Below are 17,040 nucleotides of genomic sequence, written 5' to 3'. Positions count from 1 at the left end.
AACCGTGAGCAGGTCCTGTACAGAGGGGAATCACTGTTTCCTCTCATAAGGGGCAAGTAAAGAAATTAAGCAAGGGAACGGCAGTCAAACAGATAAGACTGGTTTCAGACTACAGAACTGAGAGGATCAGCAGAGCTGGGGGTTCAAGATGGAGGGAATCTAGACTTTGGTTGAGGTACACTGGTGCCTTGGTGGAGGCAAAGTGTGTTAACACAGACAAAATGAGAAACTGTACTTCTAAAATACTTACAGTCCTGTAAATCAAGATTATCCCCCAAAGCAAATACACTTATTTTAAAATGAGAAAGAAGTAATAACATGGGGAGTTTAGTATTTTAACATGTGACTGAGTATGGTAGACATGTAAGAAACTCTTATTGACTCTGAAAAGGGTCGATTACAGACTAGAAGACATGAGAGAAGAGAGAATTTTTTTTGCCTCCAAGGTTATTGCTGGGGCTCGGTGTCTGCACTATGAATCCACTACTCCTGGAGGCCATTTTTTCCCTTTTGTTGCCCTTTTTGTTTATCTTTGTTGTTGTTATTATTATTGTTATTGCTATCATTGTTGCTGAAAAGGACAGAGAGAAATGGAGAGAGGAGGGGAAGACAGGGGGAGAGAAAGAGAGACACCTGCAGACCTGCTTCACTACCTGTGAAGCGACCCCCCGAAGGGGGCTCGAACCAGGATCCTTATGCAGATCCCCATGCTTTGCACCATGTGTGCTCAACCTGCTGAGCTACCACCCGAGCCCAAGAGAACATTTACCTTCCACTCTAACCTTTCTTGCAACCATGTTTTCTCAAGTAAATACACTGAATTTTTTTAAAGAAAAGACAGCTCTATTCTTCCTTTCTCTGCTTCATAATGCTAATGGTATTCCGATTTACATACAAAGAAAAAGCAAAATATCCCTTTTACCATAATATATAAAACTGCAAATACATTTTCCCCAAATAATAGGGTAATGTCCACATAGCGGCTAAGTAGCTAAATCAAATGCTGAGTAATCTATTTTGTGTTACAACTGAAAAGTATAGACACCTAGCAAAAAAAAAAAAAAAAAAAAAAAAAAAAAACCCAGCTGCCGTGAATGAGTTTCTAATCATAGCATTCCCCCAATTCTAGCAGACGCACAGGTGAATGATGAGTTTCTAATCATAGCATTCCCCCAATTCTAGCAGACGCACAGGTGAATGATGAGTTTCTAATCATAGCATTCCCCCAATTCTAGCAGACGCACAGGTGAATGATGAGTTTCTAATCACAGCATTCCCCCAATTCTAGCAGACGCACAGGTGAATGATGAGTTTCTAATCATAGCATTCCCCAAATTCTAGCAGATGCACAGGTGCTCGCTCACCTACGCCACAGCAACCCCACCTCAAGACTGCAGCATGTCAGGAATGTGATCAGAGTAAGGACAAGGAAAAGCAAAAACAAAAATGTACTACACCAGTGAATGGAGCAGCAAAACAATGCTAGCCTCTACAATTAATTAGGAACTATTAGAGTTTGGGGTAATTATAAGAGTAAAAGAAAGAGGCTGGAGCACTACTGAGCTCTGGCACTTGGCAGTTTTGAGGACCGAACCTGGGAACTTCTGGGGGTCCTGTCTTCTAATGCTGAGGGAGCTATCTTTCCAGACCTCTTTCTATGTATGGAAGTAATTCTCGTAAGAAATGTGCAGCTACAGGGGCTGGGTGGTGGCAAACTTGGTTGAGTGCACATGTCGCAATGCTCAAGGACCAGGGTTCGAGGCCCCAGTCCCCACCTGCAGGGCGAAAGCTTTGCAAGTGGTGAAGCAGTGTTGCAGGTGTCTGCCTCTCTCCCTCTCTATCCCCCCCTCCCCTCTCAATTTCTGACTGTCTCTATCCAGTAAGTAAATAAAGATATTAAAAAAAAGAAAAGACGGTTCGAGCCCCCGGCTCCCCACCTGCAGACAGGTCCCTTCACAGGTGGTGAAGCAGATCTGCAGGTGTCTGTCTTTCTCTCCCCCTCTCTGTCTTCCCCTCCTCTCTCCATTTCTCTCTGTCCTATCCAACAACAACAAAATCAATAATAACTACAATAATAAAACAACAAGGGCAACAAAAGGGAATAAATAAAATAAAATAAAATAAAAAGAAAAAAAAAAGAAAAAGAAAAGAAACGTGCACCTACAGAAGACCTTCTATTCCACTTGAGAACAGGACACTCCGACATACTGATTGATTAACTTTAGGATTAACAGCTTTAAAGTTTTCTGCATTTTTTTTTTATTGCCAAGGTTATTGCTGGGACTTGGTGCCGGCACTATGAAATCACTGTGATTTTCTTTTTTTTTTTTTTTTGTCTATTTTATTTAATAGGACAGAGAGAAATTGAGAGGTGAGGAAGAGATCTAGGGGAAGATAAGACACACCTGCCAAGCAGCTTCACTGCTTGTGAAGTGTGGGGGGCTGGGGCTAAAACCTAGGTCCTTTTGCACATGGTAATGTGTGCGCTCAACCAAGTGCAGCAGCGTCTGGCCCCAGGATTAACTGTTCAAGAATGGGGGGAGGGTGGGCAGTACAGCCCCCCCTGGGTAGTGGACCTATTTTGCCATGCCTGTGATCCAGGTGCAAGTCAGGCCACCCCACTGCACTGGAGAGGTTTGGGGCTACAGTCGTGCTCACGCTCTCTCATCTCTAACTGAAGAAAGTTAGACTGGAGCAGTGAAGCTCCTGTGACAAAACAAGAAAAAAAGGTAAGGGAGGAAAATTAAAAATAGCAACGGTATCTTTCAATAATAAATTTCTCCTGGGTCATTTACAAGTGATCAAATGCCAAGATTCAATAGCAAGACGATCTTCTAAAATGAGGCTTCTTTGAGCTCTTCTTACAAGGACACTAAAGCAAATGTATAAACATCCAGACACTACTTTCTGCAATACAAAATCCTGTGATTATTTAGCTAAGTTGCAATGTCACTCTAAATTTGTGAAATCAACAGGAAAGAAAACCAGCTATTCTACTCAAGTATTCATATATTTATTTCCGCTATTTTCCATGTGCCCTTTGTACACAAAAGGCCCAATATTTTATAAGGCTATTATGCAGCAACTGAATCTAATACTCTTTTAGCGAAACCAAGGCAGCTCACCTAACACTGCTAATTTATTAATTCATCTTCATTGCTAGAGTTTCATGCTTTTGTTAAGTTGAATCATGCTTTTCAACAGTAGATTACCTTAAAGCCAATTACAGTTTCACCTGGAGAGCTATGTTTTTTTTAATGTAAGTATCTGAAGATAATCTTAAAATAAAGAAAATGCATTTTAAAATCTCAAAAAGATGCAATTTACTAAGCATTAGACTTTTCAGTCCAAACCATTTCCTATAATCCAGAATAAAAAAATTCAACCGGAAAAAAGGGTAAAATCCCTAACTTGTTTCATTAACGTGTTTAAGCCGAGTCACTTGTTGATGTTTGAAGATTATGGTATAAAAAACTGCGATAGTGGATTAATTAGAATTAAAAGCACTTAAGACGTACAGGGAGAGGAGGAGAGCATACTGGTTATGCAAAGAGACAATCTTGTAATCTAATGCCAGGGGCAGTGGCTTTGTCATCCAGGTGCCAAACCCCAGTGATATTGGTGCTAATAAGAAAAGGAAATAAAGGAGGGGAAATAAAAGGAATTTTGCTCCACTGGTTCACTCAAAGGAAATGAAACAAAACTGAGGAGATAGGACAGTGATTACGCAGGAAGACCTTCATGCCTGAGGCACCAAAGGTTCCAGGTTCAATCCTCAGCACTACCAGATGTCAAGAGTTTAGCCATACTCAGGTGTAAAAAAAAAAAAAAAAAAAAAAAGAGAACTGTATTTAAACATATTATGCTAACCAACAGAATACTACTCCTTTTTTATCTTCTTATTATGTGAGTACTTTTTGCTTCCTCTGATCTAACTCACACAAGTACTGGGCTCTTAACCTACCAGACATCAATCATCTAGTATCTGATGGATCTGTGCTCATCACAATATCTCTCTCAGGCAGGCCCCACAATTCTCATCAGGTCTTCTGTTGTTATTTCTGGACTAAGTATTTGACACATCTTTTATTCTTCCCACTAGTCTTATAGAGCTATACATTTTATGCTACTGTAGAGAGGAAAAAAGGGAGAGGCAGGGGCTTAGTAATTTATGTAAAATAGGGGATCTGGTGAAAGGCAGAAGGTGTGACCACCTGGCAACCACTGCCTTCCATGTCATTTCTTTTTACAGTCGACATGGGTTTTCAGTCTAGGAAAACCGGGGTGGAAAAAAAAGATAGGATACTTAAAAGGAAAAAGGAGGAACTGAAAAACCTAAAGTAGGGAGTAATGCAGTCAGACAAGATAGAGAATGAATTATAATTCAATTTGGGAATTCCAGTTTTCCCTTGGCAAGCTTACAATTTGTTGAGTAATTACAATTACTGAATAATTCCGGTAAGAAATATCTGTTCCCAGGACTGGGAGATCACCTGTTAGAGCATGCATTACATCAAATTCAAGCCCCAGTATCTCAGGCACGAGAGTCTTTTGCAAAACCATCATGCCATCTCCCCAGGCCCCTCCCTTCCTTACCTCCCTCTCCTTTACTCTCTTACTCCTTCCAAAAGACATGGAAACATTAACTTGTAGAGACATGGAATCCCTTATTCATAGCTGCATCGTTTACAATAGCCAAAACATGAAAGCAACCTAAATGCTCAGTGATAGATGACTAGATAAAGAAATTCTGGGATATATAATCCATGGACTACTGCTTGCAATTTAAGACGATATTATGTCCTTTAGGATACTGTGAATGGAACTGGATGGAGGTGATTATGCTCAATGAAGTAAGGAAGGAAGTCAAAGGCCCCAGATAGTTTCATACATGTGGAATATAGAGAACTGAAACACATGAATGTGCAAAGAAAAAAAGTAGCAAACCTTTAGTCAACAATTTGTTTGGCTTTATATGTTAACTCTCTTTTCCGCCACCAGGTTCCAGATGCTACCATGATGCCAACCAGACTACCCTGGACAGACGACCCCACCAATATGTTCTGGAGCCCCACTTCCCCAGAGCCCTGCCTCACTAGGGAAAGAGAGAGGCAGACTGGGAGTATGGATCCACCTGTCAACATCCATGTTCAGCGGGGAAGCAATTACAGAAGCCAGACCTTCCACAATGACCTTGGGTCCATACTCCCAGAGGGTTAAAGAATAGGAAAGCTATCAGGGGATAGGATAGGATATGGAGATCTGGTGGTGGGAGTTGTGTGGAGTTGTACCCCTCTTATCCTATGGTTTTGCCAGTGTTTCCCTTTTATTAAAAAAAAAAAAAAAAGTGGGAGTCAGGCGGTAGCACAGCGGGTTAAGCGCAGGTGGCACAAAGCCCAAGGACCGGCGTTAAGGATTCCGGTTCGAGCCCCCCGGCTCCCCACCTGCAGGGGAGTCGCTTCACAAGTGGTGAAGCAGGTCTGCAGGTGTCTGTCTTTCTCTCCCCTTCTCTGTCTTCCTCCCCCGCTTCTCTCCATTTCTCTCTGTCCTATCCAACAATGACGACATCAACAACAATAATAACCATAACAGTAAAGCCAGGGCAACAAAAGGGACTAAGTAACCTTTGTGGGGGTTGTACTGTTATGTAGAAAACTGGGAAATGTTATGCCTGTACATACTATTATATTGACTGTAAAACATTAATCCTCCAATAAAGAAATTTAAAAAAGAAAAATTAAAAAATACATGATGAAATGTCTAGCAACTCCCCCCACACACACACACCCTTGTATCCACATCAGTGTTTATCCAAGTTGACCCTGGCTCAGAAGCAAGGAAGAACATATCCGATCTCCTATTTCTGTAAGATATCTGTGCATGGCACGCACAGCACGTCATCAGACAGCAAGCAGAAAACCGCCACATAAATTAGATATCAAAAAGGCTGCTATCTCGCCATCAGTCTCCATGTTTCTACTTTACAGAAGTGTTGACATAGGTTTTTTTCAGTGATGCAAAAAAAAAAAAAAAAGGGCCAAAAGCATTCTTGAGCACAAGATTGAAGAATATTAGTATTTATGAAGTCATTATTTCAAGAATTTCCAGCATTTAAGAGTTCCACCATAAGTTTCATAAATCTCACAAAGTTCACTTTGCTTCACTGTTCTTTAACTGTCATACATCAATAGTAGTTTGCATTACTTCTATAGAATATATTGTGAAGGGGGGTGGGCGGTAGAGCAGCGGGTTAAGCGCACATGGTGCAAAGTGCAAGGACTGGCCTAAGGATCCTGGTTCGAGCCTCAGCTCCCCACTTATAGGGGAGTCGCGTGAAGCAGGTCTGCAGGTGTCTGTCTTTCTCTCCCCGTCTCCCCTCCTTTTGATTTCTCTATCCTATCCAATGACGAGAACATCAATTAACAACAATAAAAAAACTACAATAAAACAAGGGCAACAAAAGGGGGAAAAAAAAAAAAAAGAATATATTGGAAGTTAGGTGGTATCGCAGCGGGTTAAGCACATGTGGCGCAAAGCACAAGGACCGGCATAAGGATCTCAGTTCGAGCCCCCGGCTCCCCACCTGCAGGGGAGTTGCTTCACAGGCGGTGAAGCAAGTCTGCAGGTGTGTTTATCTTTCTCTCCCCCTGTCTTCCCCTCCTCTCTTCATTTCTCTCTGTTCTATGAACAACGATAACAACAACAACAACAATAACTACAATAATAAAACAAGGGCAACAAAAGGAAATAAATACAAAAAAAAAAAAAAAAGGAATATACTGTGATGAGACAGGACACCAAGCTGTAGTGCTGACATAGCTGGGGATGGGGGCACAGTTCCATAGATCCTCAAAATATACTAGTGTCTTTCCAAGTCTCCACTCACTGGAATCAAAAGGCACCAGGCAGAACAGCTCCCTCCACTGCAAACTTTGTCCAAACAATGTCTTTCCCCACCCTACTTTTGTTACTTATTTTAATGCACTTTTCAGAAAAGACTCTTCAATTTTTGTTAAAGTGTGAACAACAAGAAGACTAAAGAACTATTTAGCTCTGGCGTTATGTTGTGCTAAGGATCAAACCTGGGACGTCACTCATAAAAGTTTTGTCCTCTCCAAGATGACTCCCCGGCCCTTGCTACTATCTACACCTAATCTGGGAAGACCAGCATCTGAGGACTTTTCAGATTGTATTTTTCTAATGCATACGGCTGGCATTTCAGGGACATTCCTGAGTTTCGTGACTAACCTCAGTTTTCCAAGAACATTTGACAAAGTCAAATTAGAAGAAGTGATGATCAGCTGTCTTCTTTGAACTCTGTGTTCCATCTGATAATCTCAAGAGGTCAGGTGTGCTATTTATACTTGAGTCATTTTAAAAATCCAAGGACAACAATGGCTGGACCTTCTTGTCTAACATAAACCTGCCCTTGTACCTCTAGGCAACTTTTTCTTTACCGAAACACTATACTTGAGCTACACCAAAAACCACGCCTTACCACAAATTGATCTGGACTAAAACCAATGGGTTATCTATCTAAATGCGAATGTCAAAGGTAGCCCCAGAGGAATTACAGTGGACTAAGTGTTGGTCTCACCATGAGATCCATGGCATCACATGTGCTAGAGTGATAATCTAGCTGGTTCTCGCTCCCTCGCTTCCTTATTAATAACTAAATAAATCTTTTTAAAAACAAAATGAAATAGATTAGAACTATAAAATATTCCCTTTCATCCTCAACAGTGGAGACTGCTAGTACTTGTAGAGAAATTAAGCATGGCAGAAAAACATATCTGAATTAAGATAAACTTAGGTTTTCTTTTCTTCTTTTAATTTTTATTTATTTATGACAAAGGTAGGAGAGAGAAAGAACTAGACAACACCCCAGTACATGTGCTGCTGAACTTGGGACCTAATACTTGAGAGTTTGATGCTTTAGCCACTGTGCCACCTCCCCAACCACTAAGCTCATCGTTGGTGGAGGTGGGTTTGGGGGTGGGGGTAAGATTAAGAAAGAGCACAAGGGCCAGGCTTTGAGCTCCCAGTCCCCACCTGCAGGGGAAAGCTTTGAGTGATGAAGCAGTGTTGCAGGCTTCTCTCCGTCCCTATCTCACCTGTTCCTCTCAATTTCTGGCTATCTCTATCCAATAAATAAATAGAAAAAAAAAAAAAAGTAACTAAGCAAGAAGATCACAGACTCAACAATCTTTATTCAAGCTCACGTACTTTTGACTCCAAACACTAACTAGGCACTGACTGCTTCTTAGTGCCATCCCTGGCTACTTTTGCAAACATGTTGCACTCAAAACAGTTGCAAAGAAGAGAAGTGAAAATCAACTGGAAAGCAGCTAGAATTACCGTTTTTATAAATTTAAGTCATTCCAAAGTGAGCATTAACTTTCATATCTTAAACCACCCACCATAATTAAAGCTTATACTATCTTGAATACCACAATTTCATCATTTCAAGAATCGTTGTGCTTGTACAGACACCAGTATTTACAAAGTTCAGGTCCTCAAAGGTTAAGTCATGGTACAGATACGAAATATGACATAATCCTCAGCTCTGACCAACAATCAAGGCTACTGCTGAAACCATTCCCAGAGGCCTCAGTGACACCTGATTCATTCAGGGGTTGTGTACTTACATAAATGTACTATATAAATAGCACTTCTACATTAAACCTTTGTGAAAGCCCAAGAAAAATTTTTCATCTAATAAATGTCACTTTTCATTTGCACAAAAGACTGAGGCCCTAAATACTATAAAATCTCACAATTCCTGTAATATGTAAGTAATTCTTTATTAGTGTATAAATTGTAGCTTCTCATAAACTATTATTTCCAGTCAACTGCACAAATCTGTGAATGATTAAAAAGGCTTCTAGTAGAATAGGTTTGTCCATGAAGGATGATAAATGTCATAGTGGGGGTTGTATTGTTAAATGGGAAACTGGGGAATGTTACGCATGTACAAACTATTCTATTTACTGTTGAATGAAAAACATTAATTCCCCAATAAAGAAGTAAATTAAAAAAAAAGAAAAAGTTTGTCTTCAATATTTCACAAGGCAGAGACGAGTACTTCTTATAAATCCATATGAAATTATAAATGTACTCCAAAAATTAATCCCCAATGGAGGTAAAGCCTCAGATTGCAAAGTAGAAACTTCAAATTTCAATTTTAGAATTTTTCTAAAGGACATCTTTAAGACTTTAACAAAGACTTCCTAAAATGTAAACATTCCTACACATACCATGGTTTAAATGCTCAAAGTGCTCTATAAGTAAATTCCATCTGGTGGGGGAGGGTTAGGGTTATGCAATAGCATCATGGTTATGCACAGACTCTCATGCCTGAGGCTCCTAAGTCTCAGGTTCAATATCCCCCACCGCCACCACCACCATAAGCCAGTGCTGAGCAGTGCTCTGGTGTTTCTGTGTCTCTCCCTCTCTCTGCATTTCTCTCAAAAATAAAATAAATATTTTTAAAAAGTAAATTCCATCTGTTGCTTCCCTCAACTTATAGGGAATTAGTCACTCAAAGATTCCTTACAAAATTGTAGTTTTAAAATACTCTTCTGGTTTTGAAATAGCATAATCCCTCAAGGATCCTGTATTTACTGGCTATAAAATTTTATCTAAAGAAAATAATTTAGGTACAACTTTATAAGGATACTTCTTTCAAATCCTTTAAATTCATAGCAGTACTTGGAAAACCTCTTCAGTTCATTGTCCACTATTAAGAATGTTCACAAGATGTGTGGCCCTGAACTTCTGGTGGTGAGAAAGAGAATTCCAAGATACTGTCACAAGGTCAGTGACACTGAGAAGCTTACAATTGAGCTGCACTATCTGTTCTACCAAAAGAATTTACTGACCCTCTTCTGTCTTCGTTTATTGTTTTTCCTAGTGATTTATTAATGATTGACAAGCTTGTGGGATAAGAGGGGTACAATTCCATATAGTTCCCACCACCAGTGTTCCATATCCCATCCCTATTCTTTATCCCTCTGGGAGTGTGGACCAAATTTCTTTATGGGGAGCAGAAGGTGAGAGGTCTGGCTTCTGTCATTACTCCTCTGCTGAACCTGGGCGTTGCAGACCCCCAGCCTGTTTCTGTCTCTCCCTAGTGACCATTAAAAAAAACAGTAGGTGTGGTTGTTAAACTGAAACCTTGAAAGGAGTAGAAAAAGGAGTACTGTGGGGGAAAGAGCCAGAAAACTAAAGAAGAGAAGGCCTGGCGACGGCACAGCTGGCACCTGGCACTGCGCACACACGACCACACGCAAGGACCCAGGCTCAAGCCCCTGGCCTTCATGGCTGGGGGGATGCTTCCCGAGCAGTGAGGGGTGCTGCAGGTATCTCTTCTTCTCACCCTCTCTACCCATCTCCCTTCTCACTTTGTCTCCATGCATTTTAAATACTATATATCAAAAGAGAAATGCCTCTGTTCTGAGAGGGAGAAAAAAGAAAAGACGGAAAATACAACTGAGAGGATTAAATTTTCTAAGTAACATGTATCTAAGAATATGCTCACTTACCAGTTATACCTAGCTTAAAAATCTACGGACAATTCCACAAATAAATTCAATTGAAGAGCCAGAAATAAGAAAACCCTGAGTGAGTCGTAGTTACTAAAGTCAACAGAATACTACAAAAATAGCAAAACCTCTGTAATGATTTCATCCAGAAATGTCACTGCAAACTTATGACAGCTAAAAAAAAAAAAAAAAAGAGGGGGCAGCTGAAGAACAAAGAAAGTGTATATTGAGTGCACTTTTATCATCACGCTCACCGCAGACGGCACTGAACAGCCACGCCCCACCCTCCCCACACGGAGCCTCACAACTGCCTCCAGCATCATCTACAAGCAGCAATCAGGTGGACATCAGAACCGGATTATTTCTGCTGTTCATGGCAGTCAGTCAGTTTTCAAGTAACATTCAACAAATTTATAATAAACTTTTTGAGCTGTTTTCCAAAACACAATCTATTCTTTTAAAAACTTATTTTTGGGGAGTCGGGCTGTAGCGCAGCGGGTTAAGCGCAGGTGGCGCAACGCACAAGGACCGGCATAAGGATCCCGGTTCGAACCCCGGCTCCCCACCTGCAGGGGAGTCGCTTCACAGGCGGTGAAGCAGGGCTGCAGGTGTCTGTCTTTCTCTCCCCCTCTCTGTCTTCCCCTCCTCTCTCCATTTCTCTCTGTTCTGTCCAACAACAATGACATCAATAACAATAAAAATAAAACAACAAAGGCAACAAAATGGAATAAATATTTTTAAAAAACCTTATTTGTCTCTACTAGAGAGAATAAAATACCATGGCAAATAAAATTAGGAAAAGATATCTTGTTTTAAAAAAGTTAACCCTACCTCATTTAAGCTGTATTTTCAGCAGTCCTCATTCTGGGCCCAGGTTGAACTTTAAAAACGAGACAAAATCGTTTACATGACAACCAATAAAATTAAGGCTGGATATGCCTACATTACTCAGTGTTTTATAAAAAAAAAAAAAGTTGTAAATTTCAATACTCTAAGTAAGAGGGGAAAAAGCACTTTCTCTTTACAGTTAAAAAAAAAAAACAGGTCAATATCAACAAAAGTTTAAATGCATGACTATTTACAACTTGACTTTCTTTCAAAAAGGCTTAAGACCAAACTCCAGAAGTGAGATGACAAAGAGTAACAGACCTCAGAACTTCAGGACCACATTATGGGGGTGAGGTTTAGCATTCCGTGACCCAAGGGAAGGGATGAAACCTGGGTTCCAGAAGTTGTAGGCAGCAAGGTGGGAAAGTGGGGAGATCAGCACTTGTTGGGTCTCAAGTCTAGCCAAGGAGAGCAGGTGCTCTGTCATCAGTCCTCCTCCCCGTCACAGTGGCTGGGCTCAAACAACCTTAATGAACGACAACTGTGTGCAGTACAAGTACAGACCCCATAAAGAGAGGCATTTCCACACCCCAAATCCACCCCATTTTTGTACTAATAGCAAAAATCCTAAAATATTTCAACAAAGTATCTGCTAGTGCCCATTCGGGGAAACGGATGTATCCTGAAACACTCTGCTGGCGGAGTGCTTTGAAGCAGAAGCGCGGCTTAGTCGGCGCACATCAGCTCTTCCCGCCCGCTGCCTTCATTTGGGCCCTTTCCCCACGATTTCCTGTTATGTTGAAGACTACAATCTAAAGATGGTTTTGAGCCTTTTCCTTTAGATTTTGAATATAATAAATCTTCCTGCAGAGAGATTTTTCACCCTGGTGCATAAAACGCATTTGCACCCAACTCTCCTCCGGTGCTTTTTCATTTGGACTACCTGCCCATTTTGGAGGTGAAACTCATTGAAAAGTTGCATCATTACACATGCTAACAGTTAAGCCAGATAAAGATACTTCACGGCCTGACTTACATGTGGAATCTTAAAAGAAAAAAAAAAAAAAGAAGAACCTCATCGAAAGAGTTCAGATTTGCAGTGACCAGAGCCCAAAGGGGGTGGGGGCAGAAGTGGGAGGAAAGTGGCCTTCAGAGGTGCAAGCTTCTACTTTAGTGCTGGGTGAAGTGACCAAAATGACAGTGGTCAGCACTGCCCCTGCCCTGTGGGTTAGGGTTCCAGAGTAGATCCCACACACCTCACCTCGTGGAGGAGAGGCTTTTATTTTCTAGGTGATGAAAGTTTGCTGAACCTCCTGCGGTGACCATCTATCTCATGGTACGTTGGAAATTCTGGCCTGCTCTGCCATATGGTAATAAAAACAGATCAACTTCGCTCAGTGAGGAAAACTGTTCTGAAGGCATCATGTGCAGGACACCAGGGGAACAAAACCAAAAAACACTGCTAACATCTGGGCAGTTGCTACTAGAAAGAGCGCTAGAAGCTGGGCGAAACATCTACTCGGCATTTACAGGACCTTTCCTTCCTTCCTAAGCCCATTACCAGAGGTAAACAGAGCACTCAGGCCAACCTGGCTGGTAACTGGAGGGAGGAGTCACAGCCGATTAAGGCAGGCCCCGGCTTTGCTAGCACTGAAAGGAAAGAAGGGACAGAGAACTCAGCAGCCCGGCTCCTTTTCCTTTATCTAGAAAAGCAAGTGCCAGTGGTCCGGGAGGTGGCGCAGGGGGTAAAGCACCGGACTCTCCAGCAGGAGGTCCACGAGTTCAGTCCCCTGCAGCACGTGCGCCGGAGCGAAGTCTGGTAGAGTTCTCTCTCTCTGGACCGGGCAGAGAAACGGGGAGAGGAGAGGAGGACAGAGGGGGAGAGAAAGACAGACACCTGCAGACCTGCTTCACGCAGCTCAAGGGCCCCGGATCCTCGGGCTTCGTACTCTGTGCCTGCACCGCCTGACCCCTTTCTATCTTTCTCCCTAATAAAGTCTCTCTCTCTCTCTCTCTCTCTCTCTCTCTTGCCTCCAGGGTTATTGTCAGGGCTCGGCACCACGAATCCACTGCTCCTGGAAACCATTCACTTTTTTCCCTTTTTGTGACCCTGGTTGTTGTAGCCTTGTTGTGGTTATTATTGTTATTGTTGATGTCGCTGTTGTTGGATAGGACAGAGAGAAATGGAGAGAGGAGGGGAAGACAGAGAGGGGAAGAGAAAGACAGACACCTGCAGACCTGCCTCACCGCCTGGGAAGCGACTCCCCTGCAGGGGGGGGGGGCTCGAACCCGGGATCCTCGGGCTTCGTACTTGGCGCCGCCACCGCCCGACCCCTTCCTTCCTTTCTCCTTAAAGTCTCTCTCTCTCTCTTTTTTTTGCCTCCAGGGTTATTGCCGGGGCTCGGCACCACGAATCCACTGCTCCTGGAAACCATTCATGTTTCTCCCTTTTGTGACCCTGGTTGTTGTAGCCTCGTTGTGGTTATTATTGTTATTGTCGTCGTTGTTGGCTAGGACAGAGAGAAATGGAGAGAGGAGGGGAAGACAGAGAGGGGGAGAAAAAGACAGACACCTGCGGACCTGCTTCACCGCCTGTGAAGCGACTCCCCTGCAGGTGGGGAGCCGGGGAGCCGGGGGGGGGGAGGGGCTCGAACCCGGGATCCTCGCGCTCCGGTACTACTCTGCGCCGACCCCTTCTTCCCCCCTCTCCCCTTAATGCAGCTCCGTCTGGTCGGCCCCGCTCACCTCCTGGATGCGCCTGCGGGCGCGCTGCAGCACCTCCTCGTAGCCCTTGTGCCGCAGCTCGCTCAGGCTCTCGTAGTACTCCTCGGGGTCGTCGGGCTCGGTGAACAGCACCTGCGACAGGATCTTCCAGCCGCACGTGTCCAGGCCGTGGCCCAGGTAGACCTGCAGCTGGTAGCACAGCGCGTCCGCCTCCGGCTCCGTCATGTCGGGGCCGCCCCCGAACAGCACGCTCCACATGGCCGACGGCTCCTCGGGGAAGGCGGGCAGGCACGGCTCCAGCTGCGAGTTGACGGCGCACAGCTGCTGGTGCACGGCGCGCAGGTCCTGGAAGGAGAACAGCCCGGCCCAGCTGCACTCGTCGGGCTCGCCGGCGTCCGCGGGGCTGCGGGGCGCGAGCACCTCCAGGTCCTCCGCCGCCGCCCCGCCGGCGCTCAGCACCCGCACGGAGCCCCCCGCCGCCGCCGCGTCTCTGCCCCGGGCCGCCCTCCGCGCCGGGCCGCGGCCGGGACTCTCGGCGCCTTTACCCGGCGGGCTCCGCGGCGGCGGCGGCGGGTCTCCCCGTGGTCCGCGCGCGCTCCGGGGGGAGCCGCCTTCCGCCCAGGCCGGGCCCCTGCGGGTTCCGGGGCCGCCGCGGCCCAGCGCGGACGACTCGGCGGGGACGGTGGTGGCGGCGGTGGCGGGCTCGGCGGCTCGGGCTCTGCCCGCGGGGCTGCCGGATCCCCCCGCCGCCTGCGCCGCCTGCGCCGCCGCCTCCCGCGAGCCGCTCCTCTGCCTCTGCGCCGTCCGGTTGTGGCAGGTGATGGCGAACTTGCCCTCGATCTCGTTCCAGGCCACGATGAACGCGAACTTGTGCTTCTCGCGCTCGTCGAACACATGCGGCCGCACGGCCACCCAGTCGGACTCGAGCGTCTCCTCCAGCGCGAACGCCATGCTGGCCGGGCCGGGAGGTGAGCACGGAGCGGCGGGGACGCACGGACGGACGCACGGACGGACGGACGGACGGACGGAGGGAGGGAGGGACCCAGGGAGGGAGGCGGGGAGGCTCCGCGGGCCCTGCCCGTCCGTCCACCCGCCCTGAGGAGAGGCGAGGAGAGGACTCGCCGGCCGGCCGGCCCCGCGCTCACCGCCGCCGGGCGCCCGCAGCCATCTTAGCGCGCCGTCGGCTCCCGCCGCTCGCCCGGCCCGGCCCGGCCGCCCTGCCCTCCGCGCTCCTTTGTGGCGTGGCCGCCGGGAAGGACAATAAGGCGTCCGCCGGGCAGGTAGTTCACATGGTCACGTGCGGCCGGCTGCGTCTACACGCGCCGCGGAGAGGAGCCGCTGCGGGAGGGCGTCCCCCGGGGAGCCGGCGGCCCGCGTCCGCCTCCGTCCGCCTCCGGTGTGTGTTGGTCTGTCTGTCTGCTCGTTCGTGTCTGTGTGTGTGTGTGTGTGTGTGTGTGTGTGTGTGTATGGGGGGCGCTCTTCCGCTCCTAAAGCGCCCGACCGAGCCGCGGGCCTGACGGACGGACGCGTCTCGGCCACTCCGCGCCCCCGGGTCGCCACAATGTTGCCATTCGGCTGCTGACGTCCGCGGCTCCACGAGGGACGTAAACACGGGCACGTGCCGCACGCTGGTGACGCGGCGGCGGCGGCGGCGGCGCGCACGCCCCGCCCCCTCGAGGGCGTTCCCGCTCCTCTCCCGCCCCCTCCCTCCTCCCTTCTCGAAAGCGGCCGCGCGCCTCGCTCCCGTCTGCGTCTGCGCCTGCGCAGCCGCTTGGCTCAGCGCTTCCCCCAGGCTGCCTGCCTGACCCGGGCTGGGCTTGGGGGGCAGGTGTATGCCCGAGGGTGACCGCGCCACCCCTGCCTGGGAGACAGAAGACACAGAGTTCTTTTTTGGCTTTTTTTTTTTTTTTTTTAATTTTTTTTAATTATCTTTATTTGGTGGTCCTGGAGGTGGTGCAGTGATTAAAACTTTGGAGTCTCAAGCATGAGGTCGCGAGTTCGATCCCCGGCAGCACATGTGCCAGAGTGATGTCTGGTTCTCTCTCCTCCTTTCTCATAAATAAATAACATATTTTTTAAAAAGTATCTTTATTTGGTAGAGACAGCCAGAAATCGAGAGGGAAGAGGGTGATAGGGAGAGACAGATAGACACCTGCAGCCCTGCTTCACCACTGGCAAAGCTTTCCTCCTGCAGCGGGGGACTGGGGGGCTGGGGGCTCCAACTCGGGTCCTTGAGCACTGTAACATGTGCTCGCAACCGGCTACGCTACCACCCGGCCCCCCAAAGCAGAGGATTTGTTTGTTTTTATGAACTCCAGTCCTAAGTGGCATTCAAAAACGATTTTTTTTTACCCAAAATATTAAGATTTTATTTACAAAGCTTCTTTGTTGTACAGTCAGAAGCAAATTTACTTCCATTCTCCTGGAGAAGTCGGAATGGATTAACTCTAGTTTCTTGGGGGCAGGAAAAAGAAAAGAAAAGAAAATGGCACTGGTTAACTTTAGGACAAGTGTATGAAAACCTTTATAAGGATCCTCAGACTGTGGGCTTCTCCCCTAATATCCTGGAGGCATAGTTTAAGATAGGAAAAGGAGGCAGTCTGGGAGTTGGCACAGTGGATAAAGCACTGGGTTCTCAAGCATGAGGTCCCGAGTTCAATCCCTGGCAGCACATGTACCAGAGTGATGTCTGGTTCTTTCTCTCTCTTCTCCTATCTTTCTCATTAATAAATAAATAAAATCTAAAAAAAAAAAAATAGAAAAAGGAGGTGTCTGAAGACTATTCAGAACTCCAAAGCAGAATAAAATTAGTTGGGAATTTTTCCATGTCCTAAGACAAAAAATGTTTACATTTCAGTTTACTGTTTTACTGGTTCATGTTTCATCATTGTGTACTTTTCTGTGAACCTCCTTTGAGGTCGCTGAGTCTGTGTGATGTAGCCTA

The 17,040-nt window shown here is 45.9% G+C and overlaps 1 protein-coding gene across 1 annotated transcript in view; it reads right to left on the bottom strand.

Moving 5' to 3' along the window:
• JMY (junction mediating and regulatory protein, p53 cofactor) overlaps positions 1–15,425 on the bottom strand; it is a 68,128-nt gene extending 52,703 nt beyond the window's left edge. The window contains exon 1 of the mRNA XM_016186362.2: positions 14,118–15,425. Within this exon, the coding sequence (XP_016041848.2) occupies positions 14,118–15,047 (930 nt within the window). The 5' untranslated portion in view covers positions 15,048–15,425. The remainder of the gene's footprint in view (positions 1–14,117) is intronic.
• Between the last annotated feature and the right edge of the window lie 1,615 nt (positions 15,426–17,040).

Source organism: Erinaceus europaeus, chromosome 11, assembly GCF_950295315.1.
Source record: "Erinaceus europaeus chromosome 11, mEriEur2.1, whole genome shotgun sequence".
Lineage (NCBI taxonomy): Eukaryota > Metazoa > Chordata > Mammalia > Eulipotyphla > Erinaceidae > Erinaceus > Erinaceus europaeus.
Note: the sequence above shows the minus strand (reverse complement) of the source record. Positions and strands in the feature narration are given on the sequence as shown.